The sequence below is a fragment of the Macadamia integrifolia genome, chromosome 12 (genome assembly GCF_013358625.1).
Source record: "Macadamia integrifolia cultivar HAES 741 chromosome 12, SCU_Mint_v3, whole genome shotgun sequence".
Classification (NCBI taxonomy): Eukaryota; Viridiplantae; Streptophyta; class Magnoliopsida; order Proteales; family Proteaceae; genus Macadamia; species Macadamia integrifolia.
Window position 1 is genome coordinate 847,656 of NC_056568.1, and position 18,983 is coordinate 866,638.

At 37.4% G+C, this 18,983-nt stretch overlaps 1 protein-coding gene across 4 annotated transcripts in view; it reads right to left on the reverse strand.

The window, feature by feature from the left end:
* Positions 1-10,794: 10,794 nt before the first annotated feature.
* Positions 10,795-18,983, reverse strand: part of LOC122057396 (putative disease resistance RPP13-like protein 3) — a 9,231-nt gene continuing 1,042 nt past the window's right edge. Inside the window, exons 2-5 of one of the 4 annotated variants that reach the window (XM_042619475.1) lie at positions 14,210-15,234; positions 11,786-13,855; positions 11,212-11,662; positions 10,795-11,133 (exon numbers count right to left, since the gene is read on the reverse strand). In XM_042619475.1, coding sequence (XP_042475409.1) covers positions 11,246-11,662; positions 11,786-13,855; positions 14,210-15,214 — 3,492 coding nt within the window. In that variant the 5' untranslated portion in view covers positions 15,215-15,234 and the 3' untranslated portion in view covers positions 10,795-11,133; positions 11,212-11,245. Of the gene's footprint in view, positions 11,153-11,211; positions 11,669-11,785; positions 15,235-18,983 lie in introns of all 4 variants that reach the window. The other 3 variants (XM_042619474.1, XM_042619473.1, XM_042619472.1) reach the window with 3 other exon arrangements.

Below are 18,983 nucleotides of genomic sequence, written 5' to 3' on the forward strand. Positions count from 1 at the left end.
GATCTCTCTCTCTCTCAACTTTCCTTCTATACTCTCCCTTCCTTTTCTTTCTCTCCTACTCGCTTCAATACCCTCACTTCAATACTCTCTCTCACTCGCACTGCCTTCTCCTCCTTCTCACATTCTTCTTCTTGTTCTTGTTATGTTTCTTCTCCTCAATCTCATCTCACAATGCCTAAAACCCAACAAAAAAAATACTGGAGGAGTTCTCCGGATATCCATTCCATAAAGATGAGTGATTTCCTTCAAGCTCTTTATATTCAATTTCGTTTGATATTGAAACTCTACAAAGACAGGTAATGAAACTTAATTCTTTTTTTCTTTTATTAATTTCAGTTAGTTGTAACTGATCATCCTGACAGGGAAGAAGTGATGGAAAGAGTTCTGAATGTCATCAAGAGCTTCAGAAGGTTGATCCTTCCAAAGTCATTTAGTTATCAGAATAATTTCTTTGGTATCATTACTATTGTTCGTTATTAGCCTGTGTTGGCATATATTGTTCTTTGATTGGAACTCGAGAGTTTGATACCCTTGAGATTCTACAAAATTCTCTTGTTTGGAGACTGGTTCTATTCAATATTTTACTAATAAAGCTCTCTTTTTCTTTACTGTATTTATGTGGCAGAGTTTAATTTCATCCAAAGTTTAAGTTTTTGGTGAGTTTTGTTTAAATTTGTTTGGAAAACTTCATGCGCCATAATATCTTAGAGATCGAGTTCGGTGATTATGTTATTTCATTATTGGGTAGAACAGGAGTAAGTCGAGTGGATTTTTATAGTGATTAATCAATTCTCTATAATTAACAAATACTTGTCAGATAGTTCAAGCTTCATCTCCTCCCAAGTAATAGGCTCTTTACCATGGTCGTCCAACTCTTGCTCATAGGTTCTCCACCAATCACGATCAGCCTCAACTAGCTTAGCACGAGCTAGTTTCATCTTTCGTTCCTCAGGTAGGTCATAGTAATCAAAATAGTCATCCAAAGTAACTACCCAATCATAGAACAATTGGGCGTCATGTCTACCATCATACTCCTTCAAGTCAAGCTTAACCTTTTGGGAATCTCTTGAGTAACTCTGTTGTGCAGGAACCCTTTATGGTGCTCTCAGGTTAGGGTTTGCTCTCCTGTTAGCCAACTGAGCAGCTACATTCAATGGGGCTTCCACTTCAGGTGTTGTATGTGAGTCACCAGTAGGTTGTTGTGGTTGGGTCTCCACAACCAACAACCTTGCATTCAGTTCAGTCCGCAAAGCTTGCTGTTTAGCCTTCAGTTCAGTTCTCATATTCTGTAGCAGCTCCATATTAGTAATCAAGGTGGGGGCGTTGTTCTTAGCCATGCTCTGATACCACTTAATGTAGACTAGGATAGGGGTCTAACCAAGTCTCAACTGTAGGAACTTTTAAACTAAGAACAAACTGGATATATTTTTTAAAGTATGGTTTTTAACTTTTGGTTTGGGTGTCTTAAATCTATAAATTTGTTTCCTTCGGTTTCATTCGCAGGCGGAATAAGTGCAATATTGATGGCATTGTGTGTTGCACGTTTGGTTACCAAGCTAAGGGGACCCAAAGGGCTTCAACACTGAAGAATTTCATAAAGAATGGGTGCAGGTGTTTGTTTAGATTAATCATGCATTTCTTCCTTCGTTGGGTTTAATTGTATTTATTCCTAACAATAACTAGGAAATAATTATCATACCCAAAAGGAAAAAAATCCAAAATTTAAAATCTGAGTTCACATCTTGGAATAGTTTAAAGTTCCAAGCTACATGCATATTGTAGAGGACTTTAAAGTAGAATGTTTAGATTGAATAATCATTCTTGATGAATTGGAGTTGCTTTTGAAAGCTCTCGTTTCCTTTAACTGAACTGGTGTTTTAAAGCTTAAAAACTTGGCTCAACATGGAAATCCATCCTGTTAATTATACCTATCTGGTGATATGTTTCTGGATGACTTAATTACCAATCTCTCTAGAATTGCTGGAGATAGTGGTAGGTTTATAAATTCATCATGCACTCCTGTTTTTCTATTTGTCGAATACTAAGCATCCCCTCCAAAAAAAAAAAAAAAAGAGATGAGAAGAATAAAGGGATTGACCTCCCCATTTTTTGAATCTCAGCATTTTATGTGTTTCATGAATAATCTCCCTCTCTCTCAAATTTTTTTATTTTTTATTTTTTGGGAGGGTACCCTAAAAGGCAGCGTGGCCCTACTCCAACACGTGGGCTAATGGGAGCACTAATAGAAGCATCAACAAGGGTGAGATTTCCAGCTTTCATGAGGGGTGAATGTGTTCGGGCGTAAGGGCCATGCTTCCTTTTAGGCCATTTTTTCCAAAAAAAATATGATTGTAACCCATTGGATAGCTTTATCATACCCAGTAAAAAATATACTACTTTTTTTTTTTTTTTTGCAGCTACGCCAATATTCAATTGGAAATGAAAAATCAAGGTGAAGATGCTTTTAAGTCAGAAATTTATGGGAATGTTATAATTATAGAACGCATAATTTCAGAATCAACTAGATCTACTGTTTTAAAGGATCATAAGGTACCAAACAATGCCTATTTATTTGTCTCTCTCTCATGATTGGTTTTGTAATTTATGTAATTCTTGAAAAAACAGTTTGCAGTCTTTCAACTTATGATCCATTTTCAATGTTTGCTATATTGTTGTTGGATATTTATGTGTCTCTCTCTCATGATTGGTTTTGCTAATTTGCATTGAAATCTATATTTTCTTCTCATCATTGTTTTATTGTGTGTTCGTAAGAATCCGTTATCCGGATTACATTGTTACTTCTTTAAATAGGTGATGGATTTCTACAAAATGCCCCTGTTTGGAGACTAATTCTATTTAATATTTCACTAATACAGCTCTTTGCTCCTAAGAATACGTTATCCTGATTGCATTGTTACCTCTTTAAATAAGTGATGGATTTCTACAAAATGCCCCTGTTTGGAGACTGATTCTATTCAAGATTTCATTAATAAACCTCGCTTTTTCTTTAATGTATTTATGCGGTAAAGTTTAATTCCATCCAAAGTTTAAGTTTTTACTGAATTTCTTATAATATCCTCAGGTTGATCATTCTAAGGTCAGTTCCTTATCAGAATAATTTCTCGGGTATCCTTACTGTTGTTGATTGTTAGACTGTGTTGACATATATTGCTTTTTGATTGGAACCTTGACAGTCTGATACGTTTGAGATTCTACAAAATGCCCTTGTTTGGAGACTGTTTCTATTCAATATTTTACTAATAAAGCTCTCTTTTCTTTAATGTATCTATGCGACAGAATTTAATGTATTTATGCGGCAAAATTTACTCTCTCTCTCTCTCTCATCATAAGAAAAAACATGAAGCATTTAACCATGTGATTTCTGTTCTTATTTTTCTTCTAATTTTTTATTTTACAGGCTCTTGAGACTGAAAGTATCAGATTTGAAGAGGTTGGTTCGTTAGTTTGGTTTCATTAGCAGAAGGATTACTTTTAACAGTTTTTTGGGTTCATGGATATTTTTCTGTTTTTCTTTCTAATCAAGTAATAGTAATGAAAAATCTGGTATTTCTTCTTCTCCATTACTTCAGGATTTAATATTGAATTCTAGAGGATTGAAGCTTTACAAATGTAGATGGCCTCCTGCAAATACAGAACCAAAAGCCTTAATCTTTCTCTGCCATGGTATATCCTCCATCACCAACTGTTTTTGCTCTGCCTTCTCTTTCAAATAAGTTTCTCTTTGAAAAGAAAAAGAAATAGAAAACAAGATTGAGTTCCAGGATTGCTCTGTTTTTAATAGGGATAGTCTTATTGATTCATTTTTGTCATTGTTTCTCCTCATGCTTATAGGTTATGCCATGGAGTGGAGTGTCTCTATGAAAGGTAAATGGAATAGTCTCAACTATGTTTAGACGCAATTAAGACATGTATAACTTAGGATTGGTATCAAGTATGTCTTTAAACACAATTGATTGGAGAAAGAGAATCTATGTATTCTCACTACTCTCTCTCCCCTCACCCCTCTTTTTAGTATTATGTTTTAAAATCATAATTCCTTTATTCTGTTCCTGCTTAGAATTGATGTTGCTGAGATATTTTCAAATTTCTTTAAAGTGACCAATTTGTTCACTGGTATGACTAAATGGTTTTGGCCTATTTAAGCCAACAAACAATAGCATGACAGAAGGAAAATTTCGGAGGAAGGAGGTAGGGAGGAAGAATTTATTCGTAATTTGATTGTCATTCACTATATACTGTTCCACTTGTTTGTGTTGATATTTGAGAAGATGAATTTTCCTTCTTAAAGCCTTATTTTTTATATCAAATTGCGACTATATTACTAGGCAACACGGGCATGCTAACCCTCTATGACCTTTTAACATCATTGCAGTTTTAGAATTTTATAGAAGAGACATGCCTGAAAAAGTGAAAAGATATCCTTAGGGCGAAATATATATGCACGTATCAAATATATGGTACAAAAAAAAAAGTATCAAATATGATTTTTATTGATACAAAAACACTGTAAAGGCTGGTCTTCCACTCTTAAATTTTGTAACTTTGTTTCCTACATTAACAGATGATCAATTGAACTAAGGATTTTCCCTCTTTGATAAAATCATTACTGTCCCAATTTGTCAAATAGCTTATACCTCCTCGTAGACTTGTACAAGAATAATGTACTCACAAGAATCAGGATAACCTATAGTAATACTTATATTAGTCCGTTACTTTGTTAGTCTGAATGATTAATCTTCCATCTCATGCTTATCATTGGATCTGTAAACATGTCTTTAATGCATTAAGGAGGGAAATGTTGATCATGTTCATAGACATTTCTGTACTGGCACTTGATGAGTCAAAAGGTATTTCCATTAATCTTGCCAATTTGTGGCTCTAAGTGCAATTATAGAAATTATAAACTAACTTTGTTCTTTCCTACTTAGTTGGCGAAGCCAAGCATTCTTCTTTATTAGGCTTTTTGACATATCCAAGCATTACCACTGATATGGATAGGTACAATATGCCATCAATTCCAAACATGATTGGTCTCATTGTTGCCTTGAAATTTATAGCATATTTTTTAGAGATTAATTATGTAGTTTCTCTGGGCTTCCTATGGAAGAGAATAAGGATGCTAGAAAGGGAAGTGTAAATATTTTTTCCCAACCAAAAAAGAGAAGTTATTAGTTACTTATTTCTAGAAAAAACAACTTATGAGGTTATTAAAAACTTGTTTACCTGTTAGATATATATCTTAACATGAGGGGCTACAAAGTCCATCTCCAATTAGCAGTGTAATAAAGAGGTATTTAAAAAAGTACCTCCATGTATCTACCACCTATCTCAATTTCAACAGATGATTAATAAGGTTTTTAGCCTATCTTAATAGCAATTAATAGTTTACACGCACACGCACGCACACATTTTCACTAACTTTGTTTTGTAGCATGCATGGTTGATTCAGGTTAGTCTCTCCTCTTTCCTCTGTTTACTAGATTCATTAATCATTCATAATGTTTTTTATCATAACTTTTCATATCTCGTGCTAATGGTTATGTGATCCATGTGTTTGTGTGAGAATATTCTGCCCAAATTGATGCTAATTTAGAAATCACTATAGATCGGCCGTATTGGCTGATTCATATCGATTTGGGTCGACATTATCTTCCAATTTGGTCGAGTGGTCTTGGCAGCATATTGTACCTTCATGGAAGGAGTTTTGCACCTCTTTGTCGTTGTCTTCATTAGCTGGTAGGTGGTTCAGTTTCATGGAGAAAAATCTTGAAAGCTAAGAAGCTGATGCCTTTTTTATAAAAATGTGCTTTTAAAAGTGGAATGTTTTAGCTGGTGAAATAGTATTCAACAATCTGAAGAATAACGTTTATGCAAAGATGAATGGCCTCCCTAGCGGCATTTCTCTACTTGATACAAATATCTACATTGATGAAATTGATTGGAACTCTGACATTGATCCAGATCTGTTGTTGGATTTAGAACAAGAACCACTAACTTTTGATGACGATGGGAAATAGGGGTAGTCTAGGTTCTTTTGTGATTCTCTCTTCTTTTAAATCTGTCGGTTTCATGCTCTAGATGGGGTGAAGCAGAGTACGATCCAGTTAAAACTGTTAATGACTAAATAAGAAAATAATGAATACTTGCTTCCTTGATGTTTTAATTTGTAGATGAATGAATAAGCTAGGTAGATTTATACTTTAGATTATATTCGGTGGTAGTTAGAGGAAATATTTTTTATTTAATCATATTTTGGTGATTGTTTTATGTTCACGCAATTTCTTGAAACCATAAACGCAAATGGTTGATGGAATCATATCAGCCTAAATGCTTCAAAGGTATGCTTATTCAATTCTTTGTTTTAATTTATTTTTAATGGAAAATAGCTAATTTTCTTTGGTTAATTGTCTTGTACTTTTATTTTTCATGTGAATTAAAGAAATGTTTTTCCTTCCCTGTTGAGCTAATCAATTTACGTAATTAACCATTGATAGGTTGGAAAGGTTTATCCAAGGATGCCAATGCTAAAAAATTCATAGGTCTTCTTGAAGAATTTTAAATTTCAAAGTTACGTTACAAATGTAGGAGACTTACATACTCTATTTAAAATAATCTCTCTTTATCTCTTTAAATTTAATTAGTTACAATCTCTCTCTTTATCTCTATAAATTTAAATGGTTGCAATCTCTCTCTCTCTCTCTCTCTCTCTCTCTCTCAGTGTAAGATAACACATGAAACATTGATTTAGGGCCCAATTGACAACACTCTTGATTCTTGATTCCATTGATTTTTGTTTCATGGCAATAGATTGGGAGTAGAATATTGCTTGGTAACACCAGTTTGATTTCATGTTCCGAGGAATCAAACCGGCCCCAATTGCCCCCCAAAATCAAGGAATTGTAGAGCATAAAAAATCTTCTTTCGCCCCTCCAAAACAAAACTCAAGAAGCAAATCACTTAAGAAATAGACGATCCTCGATGTTTTTTGGCAAACCCACCTGATACCTCCTCAAAAAACTTTTTCTCAATTTCTCTTATTATGGTGATCTCCTCAAGATAAAATTCTTCCTGCTCTCAAATTTCTCGTGGAGTCCTCCACAAGGAAAATGTCTTCCTCATCTAAAATTTCTCTCAAGGATACCTCCACAAGGAAGACTTCTCCCTTATTTCAAATTTCTCCGGAAGTGACCAACACAAGGAAGTCTTCTTCCTTCTCTAAATTTTCTCCATAAGAGACCTTCTTAAGTCATCTTCCTCTCAGTTTTCTTTAGTCCTCTCAATTTTCTCCAAGATTTCAGCAGGTGTGGAATCATTATTCAACTCTCTCTCTCTCTCTCTCTCTCTCTCTCTCTCTCTCTCTCTCTCTCTCTCTCTCTCTCTCTCTCCATATATATATATATATATTTGTCCTTTGTTGATCTATAAAATGTTTGGGTTTTAATGTAGAAAACTTTGGCTTTTAGTGGTTAGAGGATTATAATGCCCAGTCAATATGGATTCCCTTCAAGCAATGTGTAGTGGGTAGTGATTTATGTTAAAAAGAAAGCATATTTGGAGGATTCCTTCTATTCATTGCCTATCTGCACTGATAATAAGCAGAACATAAGGAAGTATTGTATCAACAATAAGAGAAATAAGAGTTCCCATCTTAGACACTTGACCTGAGAGGAAGGAAAAAAATTACAGAATTTGTAGGTCACTTGAAGCAGACACCTATCACTCCTCATCAGAATGGTTGAACTTTACTGAATGGGTTTGTAAATCATTCTGCCCTCCCTTCAACTATCATGTTTCTTCTTTGTTTTTTCATGGCAAAAATCCCTTCCTCTAAGTTGGCCGAAGACTTCTTGTGTTTTTGCACCGCACCCAGTTTATGCACAATCCTTTGCCCAAATTCCTTCCTCTTCCCTGAATTTTCACTTTTGTCTACTGTTTGCTTTATTCTTTATTCAAAACCAAATTAAAATTTATTGGTTTTAGATCATGATCAAATGTTATTTCATACAATATTTTTTAAATTGTTTGTGCAAGTGTAATGATTGAATGTGTTATATTATATGCATATTAGAATTTAGATGAAATAGCAACTCCTTCAATCAATGAAGCGAAGTCGGCAAAGTGGACAAAAACTGAAGTAGATTCTATACAGACGAAAGTGATTTTTAAAATTTCGTCACCAATCGCTGATTTTGATATGAGTCAATTTTAAAAGTACTTCCTTGACGGTTAATCAATCGATGATCTTGATCTCAGAAATCACAAAAAATCACTTCCAAACATAATCAATGAATTAGAACAAAAGTGTTATCGATTTGGCCCTTATTATTAGTAATTTGCGTTCCCACGTGCATTTGTATGTGTAATTTTTACTAGTATATATATAGGCAATATATAAAATAAATACAGTGAAGAGGACGCTTACAACCCCTTATAAGACGATTCAGTGAATCCGGAAACGAATCTGAAAACCTAACTTCATCTGTAGTGCTCACTGGAGTCTCCAACTCTACCAATGGGCTTGAAGGCTGGAATCCTCAAGTGTGTAAAACCATGTGGAAACATCCTTCCTTCTCAATCTCTTCCCTTCTCTTTTCTTTCTTCACTTTTTTTTTTTTCTTGCAATGACATTTTTAATAAAGTATCAATAAGCTCAATAAACCCCTTTAGCCTCCATTAATGGAGCTTAAACTCCTCACTTGAAGTAGGTACACTCATTCAAAGCACATAAGGAGAAAGTGGACCTTCTTTCTTCTTCAATAGATTGTGGGGAACACTAGAATGGGGCGGGGAACAAACCCCCATCTTTTCACCCTTAGTTACTTTCCCTTTTTCTTTTGCCTTCCATACAAGAACTTCAGCTCACAACAACCCACTCAAGCATCCATTAATGGAGCTTCTAAAAACCTCTCTTGAAGTTAATATATCATTTAGTACACACACAAGAAGGGGGTATCTTCTCTATTTACTGCAAGGTTTTGTTACCCAACTCTATTTTCTTTTGTTGCAGGGAGATAACACTTAAGCTCACAACTCTTAAGCAACTTCTATCAATCAAATCGACTAAGGACTGAGTTAGTTATGCACATTTGAAAATCAGCCTCTAATATGCCTTAAAATGAAATCTCGGGTGTTGCTTTGCTGACCGGCACAACATGGAGATCACAGCATGCACAGGACCATCAGATCGGCTTCTCAAGAGGGGCTCGATCTAGTCCTATGGAGGGAAGTAGGTAACAGCTAAGAGACTTGAACTCAAGACTTCCTAGTGAGGATAGGATTTTTGCACGCCAGAGCTCACCAACTGCACTAGACAATTGTTGTTTCAAGGAGGTGAGTTTATAGGTAGGGAGGGAAGTAGGTAACAGCTAGGAAACTCGAAATCGAGACTTCCTAGTAAGCATGGGGTTTTTGCACACTAGAGCTCACCAACTGTGCTAGACAGTTGTTGTTTTCTTGACTATGTGATCGGCATGAGATCTTGACCGTCGGATATTCTTCAACATGACATGTGGCGTTGCTGCTCTGATGCTGATAGATATACATATTGAGCATGCAACACAGAATATTATACGCCCTTGCCAGCATAAAATCGCATCAGCCCTCGATTCGGCATCAAGTATACGTAGCTCACCCCGAAGCTTTGGATCAGAACCATTCGGATTTTAACATATTGCATATTACTCCCTCCCCACAAAAAACTAATTCAAAAACTTCGAAGATGCTTAGATTCAGCCTAAAGCGCCTGTTTGGCATTTTCCAATCTTCTAATAATTACACACAGAGCCCAAAACTTTGCAAATTTATTGATCAATCCCTAGAATAAAATGAACATGAGGAGCATCTCAAATCTAAAATTTTGACTTTTTTTGACCGATTACATGGAGACAGTCATAACTTCTTCATGCGACCTCGGATTTTCATGAAACGAGTCATGTTGCGTTCAGACTCGGAGTACTAAGATTTCTAGAGCAACCCGAGGTCATATAAAATGACCAAATTACCCCCAAACATTGGTCATTTTTTCTTCGTCCGATATTGGATAGAATATGACAAACTCTACAACTTTTTAAAAGGAAATGACTGCAAAATAATTCATCTTCAATGACTAAAATGCCCACAAACATAAATAGATCAAAATTATTGGAACTGTACTTGAAATTCTGAAACTAACATGACTACCGCACCCATTATACTCAACCAACCTCTTACACGCTACTCATCACTACCATGTTATCAAATTGACTACACACTGCCACATTATCACTTATGGCCACCTTATCATTGACACATGGCCAAGATTGCCAACAATGACAACCAATAAAAAACAGCTGCATCAATTGCCAATTCCTAACTAATATGATCTAGGAAGAAAACTATTGTGGCATAACCACTTGATTTAGCCACGTCCTTAGCCAAGAAATCAGCAATAGGATTAGATTCATCAATTGACTTAATTCTTAAACATCAAAACACAATACTTCTAATGATCGGAGAAACAAACTTACTAAACAACACACCATTCTTTTCATAATTAATTTTTTGATCCACTAAATCCTATAAAAGATTAGTAATATGATATTCCCAAGCACTACAAAAGAGAAAGATGTCATCCCTAAAAGAAAGATGAGTAATTTCATGTCAAGTTCTATCCAGCTATACATAAGAGGCATAAGGTCTAACAGTTGCCAAGCCTCGGCTTAGCAGCGTATCTCTTCGCATACCCGCAGATTTCCCCACCCTCCGAATAATAAGGACTAATCTAAGAAATCTCAATGCTCAAGAAATGAGTTTCACTTATTATTATTCATGAGATGAAATCGACAAACATATAGCACGTCCCAACTTATTTCTACACACAATTCAAGCCGAAACACAAACATAGTAGTCCAGATAACAATGCCTGAAAGTCACTTGGGCTTATTCTATTGAACTCAAAAGTCTTGAACACTCATCGATCAAGCAAGCAATCAAGCAATCAGAAAGTCCTCAGCAACCTCAATCATCCATTTGCCTCTAGACAGCCACCTTTTTATTTTCAAACATATATAAAAGCAGAACTTTGGAGAAGCCTACTGTAACAAAACTCCTCCACCAACAATACTTCATTTTCTCCTGATCACAAACAAAGGAACTAATCAGAAAGTCCAACTTGAACTCACCATTCAAGTTGACATAAAAAACATCACATACCTGAGAAGCAGAAATCCAGGTCTGAAGTGAACTACTAATCTTGTATGAAGACCCTTTTATCAGCTTTAAAATTTTCAGTGAACTCCTTAGGCATTTTAGTGAACTTCAATGACTTCAATTTCTCAAGGTTCTCTAATACTTCATGGAGCACCTTCAAGATTTTGCAGGATCTGATTTCCAGTTCTTTAAGCTCCGGCATTGCTCCATCCTCCACAGTCAATTTCTCCAGTTCCTCTAGCTCCTGAATGGTTAGCTTCTGAAGTTTCTTGAACCCTCTGTTTGAGCAAACCATATGTTTGCCTACAAAGGATTTGGATGAGAAGATAAGGACCATTAAATCGGGAAGCTTCTCTAGCAGTGGCATTGGGTCTGCTTGTAATTTGGTCTCAGATAAGGTTAGCTCAGTGAGGTTCATTACTTTGAATCTTTCACTGTCAATTAACTTTTCTAACTGTCCCTGGCCGGTGCAAATAAAAATGGGCAGCAGAGTGAGGCAACAAAGATGACTAATGATACAATGGCGCAATCCCAGGATTTAATTTTAAGCTAAACTAGTTAAATTCAATGAAAATTCATGTACCTGATTGAAGACAGAATTTCGTCCAGTATAGAGCTCAACTAATGTGTTGAAAGAGGGTGACATGTCTTCTATGATGACAGAGCTCACTTGAGCAACCTTTTGACTATCCTCCCTTGTAACCTTACTGGTGAATTCCTTAGGCATGTCAGTTAATTTCAATTCAACGAGGGCCTTCGGTAAAACTGGGAGCATCTTCAACTTTTGGCATGATCTGATCTCTAACTGTGCAAGCTTTGCCATTGCTCCATCCTCCACAATCCAATCCTCTAGCTTCTCTAGTTTCCATATTTTCAGGACTCGAAGCTCTTTGAACATTTCCGATGAGCATTTCATACGAACACCGATGTAGGATTTCGAGAGCAAACAAACTACCTGTAGCTTGGGTAGCAACTCCAGTATTGGCATTGGGTCTATTTTTAGTTCTGTCAGAGAAAAGGTGAGTGCAGCGAGGTTCCACCCAAAATGAATATGGTAGCCAAACTCCTCCAACCGTCCCCGCAAATACATGCGAGTGAGTTGCACGTTTTTGAGCTTCTGCAACAACACACTTAATGTCTCCGGTTCTTGGTCTTTGGATGTCAACTTCAAGGTCCCAAGGTTTTCCAATCCCCCAATCCACTCGGCCATATCATCTTTCTGAAGCGTTTTCCGGCATGTCATTCTCAGTTTTCTAAGTTTTTTTAACTTGTCTAGACCATCCTTCACTTGACTCAACTCATCAACAATTACTCCCGACAATGTTTGGAGGTTACCCAAGGAACTCAATTGTGTAACGAGTTCACTGCGGTGCCTCTCGTTCAGGTAAAGGTGTTGCAGCTTTGTCATTTTCTTAATCGTAGGGTAATCACCAATGTCGGTATGTTTAGTGTCCAGAGTCAGGAGGTTGTGCAAGTTCTCGACAGATGAGGGCAGTGTATCCAAGTAAGTCCATCTTAACCCAAGGTACTGCAAGTTAATTAGCTCTCCTATTGACTCAGGTAGACTAGGTTTATACACACCCTCTAGATCAAGAACCCTAAGAAACCACAATTGGTAAGTATTGATGCATCTCTTAAGAAAGCTTCCTAATTCTTGCCCGGGTTTATATCCTCCTGGATAATTGAAGCACCAGAAAGAACAGAGAGTTCTGTAAGGTTGTAGTTCTTCAAGAGAAATACCGCTACTGTGAATACGACGAGAATGGATGTCCTCTTTGCCACAATGATCAGCAATGCTATGAATCCAGACCTCACCACCGTCACCATCAGAAGACCTGAGGGCACCGCCAGCTTTTAAGATCTGAAGCAGGGGATGATCACGGGGAATGCTGTATGCCTTAGCTATCCCAATAGAACTGACTTTCACGGCCTGAATTAAGTTGAGATCTAGCAAGTCTTGCATCCAACACAAAGTTGATGCTCCTTCCTCGCCAGAAATTCTAGAATTGCTCTGTTGCTGCTGCGATAAACCACCCTCTGTAGCCTGTGACAGAGTCGACCTCATTTCATCGCTCCGCTGTTGCTGCTGCTGCTGCTGCTGCAATAAATCACCCTCTGCAGCCAGTGGCAGAGTCGACCCCCTTTCATCACTCCGTTGTTGTTGTTGTTGTTGCTGTTGTTGTTGTTGCTGCTGCTGCTGTGATAAATCACCCTCTGTAGCCAATGGTAGAGTCGACCCCCTTTCATCGCTTCGTTGCTGTTGTTGTTGTTGTTGTTGTTGTTGCTGTTGCTGTCGCTGCTGCTGCTGTGATAAATCACCCTCTGTAGCCAATGGTAGAGTCGACCCCCTTTCATCGCTTCGTTGCTGTTGTTGTTGCTGCTGCTGTTGCTGCTGCAATAAATGACCTTCTGTAGCCAGTGGCAGAGTCAACCCCCTTTCATCGCTTCGTTGTTGTTGTTGTTGCTGCTGCAATATAAAAACTTCTGTAGCCGGTGGCAGAGTTGACCTCCTTTCATCGCTCCGTCGTTGTTGTTGTTGTTGTTGTTGTTGTTGCTGCTGCTGATGGGATAAATCACCCTTAGCAGCCCATGAAAGAGTCAACCTCCTTTCGGGGATTGGGGTTGCCGTAGGAAATAGATCCAAGAACTGTTTCACATGGAAAGGTAGGATGTCAACAACAGAGGATGACAAATTAAACCAAGGGTGGTGTTCTTGACTAAGATGTGTATCTGTGCCGTGGAGAACACATAACCATTCCACAATGTTAGCATTCATGGTGGACAAGAGATTTGCTAATTCTATAATCAAATAGGGGATTCCTCCACATTTTTCCACCATCTTTTTTCCAAGGACTTCCAACTCCGGAGGGAGATCAGGGATGGAAGACGGATAATGATGATCTGTGGTGTCCTTGCCACTTGCATTAATGCCTCCGAGTCTCCAGGGAGTTATGAATAACTTCTTCCTGAAAAGTTCCCAGCTTTCTGGTTTACTTAGTACCTTCATTCGATGTGAATAGTCAGCAGAACAAGCAATCCCTATGTCCCGAGTTGTGAGGATAATCCTGCTTCCGTCTTCAGAATCTTGGTCCATAATCCTGTGTCTCAGTCTACTCCAAACGTGAGGATCACCAACATCATCAATTACTATGAGATACTTCTTGTGCCACCTGAATTCATTAATTTGTGTACGAATGTCCTCCCAAATTTCTTCGACATCATTGTCCATTGCAGATGCACAAACCCAGGCGTAACAGTTAAAATGGAAACCCAAACTACAGTGTTTATAAATCTCCCATGCTAGCCTTGTCTTTCCCATGCCTTGGATTCCAAGAATTGAGATTATATGGTGGCTGCGGTCGCTACCGAACAACCATTCTTTCAGAGGCTCCATATCCGGCCTCAAACCAACTACAGTACTAAGATACTCATCCTCTGCTTCATCAAAATCAACAGAAGACCGTATCCAATCTGACATTTTAAATGACTTATTTCCTCCAGAATAACTGCTTGAGGATTCTTTGAACTTATGGTTCAAATCCTTGATCGAATTCAATATCAAAGTGATCTTCTCGGGAAATTTTTTATTAGCAGCCCCAGAATGGTTCCAGCATGCAAGCTTCTTGACCAATGTCTTACCTCTCTTGTGGCGTACTGTTTTGGGCACATAATTCACTATGGCTTTTTCTGCCTCATAAATTTGCTCCAATGACTCCGAATATAGTTGCTCTTCTCTTACTTCTACTTCATTATCAGCCTTTCCAAACTCTCCATCTTCTAAGAATCTCCGCATAGCCAAAAGTTCATGGAGGATCGACTGGACTTCGCTTTCTTTTCCAGTTTGGACTTTGCCTTCCTTTTCCAATTCGGACTTTGCCCGACTGACAATGTCGGTGAATCCATCTATGGAGGAAATAATAGCTCTAGCCATGGAATTTGGATCAGCTCCCTTCGTGGGGACTGGTGGGGACAGACCTCCACCCTGCCCCTGCGCCTCCGCCTTCATGGTTGTCTCAGAAATGTTCACTGCAAAACTAACAATGCTTTTAAAATCAAAGAAATTCAAAACAATAACCAAGAACTACATATCATGATCAAGCATGAACTGGCTTGTAATTCATAATCAAACATGATCAAGATTGATTATCATATATGATCTATACTTGTAGTTCATAATCATAATGTGACAAAAACAAAATCAAAACCATAAACTAAGGTCAATCAAGCTTGATCAAGCCATGATTTAAGTTTGTAGTCTATAATCAAGTTGATTAAATGTAGTTTGGGAAAGAACGTTATCCAGTGCACCCTTTACATCTAGACACAGGATGTCATGAAAAGATGCCCTACTCCTCTAGTTGGAGGCCTTGGCATGCACTCCCACTGGCCCATATAGTTAAAATCATAATTAATAATATAGGTCTTCATTTGTAATTAATAAACGATTAAGCATGACCCGAGTTGGCAAGGGACCTTTGCCTCAGGAAACTGTGGTTTTGAGTTTGACTCCTCTTTATTTTCTTGGGGTCACTCACATCGGGTGTTTAGTGCTCTTCACTGCTTTCGATGGAAGGAAATTGTTGCTAATGAATAAAACTTCCCTTCAGCATTGGTGGAGTAAACATCTTCCTCCAAGAATGAAGCATGGATTCCAAATTTTGTCTACTGGAAATTCTTGTTCTACACAATGGCTTTGCAGTTGATGCTATTAGAAGCCTTTCTAGGAGACAAGGAGCCAAGGAGGCTTGTCCGATAAAAGCAAGGTGGATCATAAATCATAATGGTCAGACTACGCAATTAAAGAAAACCTTGACATTAAAATGGAGAAAGGTTTCTATAATGGTCTTCAGACTCCTCCTTGCCTGCTAAAACCTGGCTTCTAGGCTGAAGCATGGTAAACTTAAACCAAATATGACCTTAACAATCCATTAATAGACTATAATTCAAGGGAAGAGTTCTCTGTGTCTGGGAATGTGGTTCTTGCACTAATGTGGGTCTAATAGAAGTGCACTTAGAAGTCTCAATTTCATGGGGGTGGGCAATCATTTTGTCCCCTTATGTGTCTAGGTGCAGCCCTTACACTCTCGAACACAGTATTTTTTCCCGTAATTCTATTCTATATATGCTATACTTTTATCAGTAAAGAGGAATCCCAAGTCCACATATAGTATGTAAAGTGACACCATATTATTTGGCTTGAAAGAAAAAGCATTAAAAAAAAAATTAAAAATGCAAAGGCTTATATCTAATGTCAAAGAATCTCTCATGGCCTAAAATGGTACCATTTTTTTCCCTTTCCCCTGTTTTCCTTAATTTTCACCCAATATACGCATAATTCATTCATCCTAAAATCCTCTACCCGATCCCCCTTCCACATGAGGCATGAATTAATCCTTGTTCTCTGGTACCAACAGTCGGAGAACTTACCACCTAGTGAAAAGGGTAGATCCCCTACTTCCTTTACCTTTTTATTTTATTTTATTTATTTATTTTTATTATTTTTATGGGAAAAGAAAAATTAAATTAGAAAAGGGCATCAAAGTATCATTGTCCGGGTTACAAATACACATATCCAATCAATTTTTGTTCTCATACTTCCACCAAAAAAAAAAAAAAAAAAAATTATCATACAACAAGAAAACATATATAGGGATTGCTCAGTGATATTCAAATGTGGGCACATGATTGTTTTAGATCATTCCTTCATCCAAAAATGTTTGATAATATATAGATTTCCTTTTTACCAATTTTTTTTTTTAGATTTCCTTTTTACCAATTTTTTTTTTTTTTTTTTTCATTTCTTTCTTTGAAAAAAAGGTTTTCTCCTTTTTTATTTTTATCTTTTGTTTTTGTTTTTGGTTTTTTGTTTTTTGTATTTTGTTTTTAGTTTTTAGTTTTTGTGTCTTTTTTTCTTTCCTTTTCTTTGTTGAGCCAAGGGTGGCATGTCACAGCTCACCCTCTCTCAATTCCCAAGGGTGGCATGTCACAGCTCACCCTCTCTCAATTCCACATCAACTTACCTTAGGAGGATCTTGGGTTTATAAGTGGGGAGGGTAGGGAACCCTCAATAGGAACATCTTTTACGGGCTTAGACTCCAACCCGTGACAATTTGATATCAAACTTGGACTTGGGGCACTCTAGGGATGTGGGTTCAGGGGCACTCTAGGGATGTGGGTTCAGGGGCACTTCTGACCATGATGTCAAGACTAAGACTCTGTGGGGCATTATAGTATGGATCCTATGCATGGAGGGATGTGGGTCCTTGACAAGCGCGGTCACAACCTCAAATAGTCCCCCCTCCCTCAATCCTTGATTCCTTCATCAAATGGGTGAAAGTTTTGGGGTGTAGATTTGGAACTTAGACAACCATCTATAATTTTTGCCCTTTATTTCTTTCAATCAGTTATGGCTGCTCAATTAACAGGAAAATATAGAGAGGGACTACTCATTGACATTCCAAATGCGGCCACATGATTGTTCTAAATCATTCCTTATTCCAAATGTGATGAGTAGTGAACGAGTTTAATGCAGCCTTAATTGTAATTTAGGATCGGGAGAGTCGAACTTACGTTGCCTCCGTGGTAAAGAGTTGATCGATCGAACATGAAAGAGATTCAAACTTGCAAAGTAGAGACTCTTGTAGAGTTTCAATGCTCTAGGGAGCAGCTTTATTTAACTCAATCATTCTGCCTCTTAATGTCATCGATGGGTTACATTTATAGATGATTTTCAAAACAAGTGAATCAAAAATGGATCCATATGGATCAATGGGACTAGGAAGCTACTATTTTTAATTTAGAGAATACTAGGAAGCTACTAAATGAACTAAGGAGAATAATGGAAATCTACTAATTTAGTTATGAGAATAATAGGAAAGTAATCTGCTGCTGTCCAAGGTTTTTGGCTGCGGTGAGATCATGATCAGATTGGAAAGTTTGGATTTAGCTGTAGTGATTTGCCTTTCCAAATGGGGGTGCACAACAAGGCTCGGTTGATTGGTGATGGGCTGCCTTTCCAAGTAGGGGCGTGCACAGCTAGGCTGGGTTGGATGCAGCTCTACTCCTCCTTGCCTCTATCTTGGCTGATCTTCTCAAGGCTTTGGGAAGATCTGATTGGAATTGGATGCGAACGCGATGTGTGGCTACATCAGAGTTAAAGACTTTTGGGAAATATAGGATGCGGATCCTCTTCATAGAGACCATCACCCATAAAAGCCATCGGTTGCAAGTGCTTTACATTTTTTATTTTTCTTAAAATAATGGTTTTTGATCTTCTTCTTTTTCTTTTGTTCTTTCACTTTATTAAGCCGAGAGCTTTTCTTTACTTATCCACTCAAAGGTTGTCTACCTACAAGCAAAAATATGAGGGACTGCTCATTGACACCTAAAATGCCGCAGTATGATTATTCTATAAATAATTTCTTTATCCAAAAGTGTCTTCATAGCTTATAGTTTTCTATTAATGAAAAAATATTTTTTGTTTTGTTTTTCTTTCAGTGTTTGGCAAAAGGTTTTGTTTGCAACCATGCATGATGTACGATCACACACAAAACCATTGGATGAGGATAAAATCACCATCAAAATTCCAAAACCATTGTTGTTTTACGAATAGTCGAATCTCTTCCCCCTCCCCCTCTTTTTTTTATGCTTGTTCTTTTTATTAGCTTCCTTGAAAACAATTAAAGGGACAATGGTTCCTATGTTGTTGCGGTAAGACACAATTCTAGTTTCTTTTAGAAAATATTTACTCATGGGTGGGGCAAGCTCTTCTATTC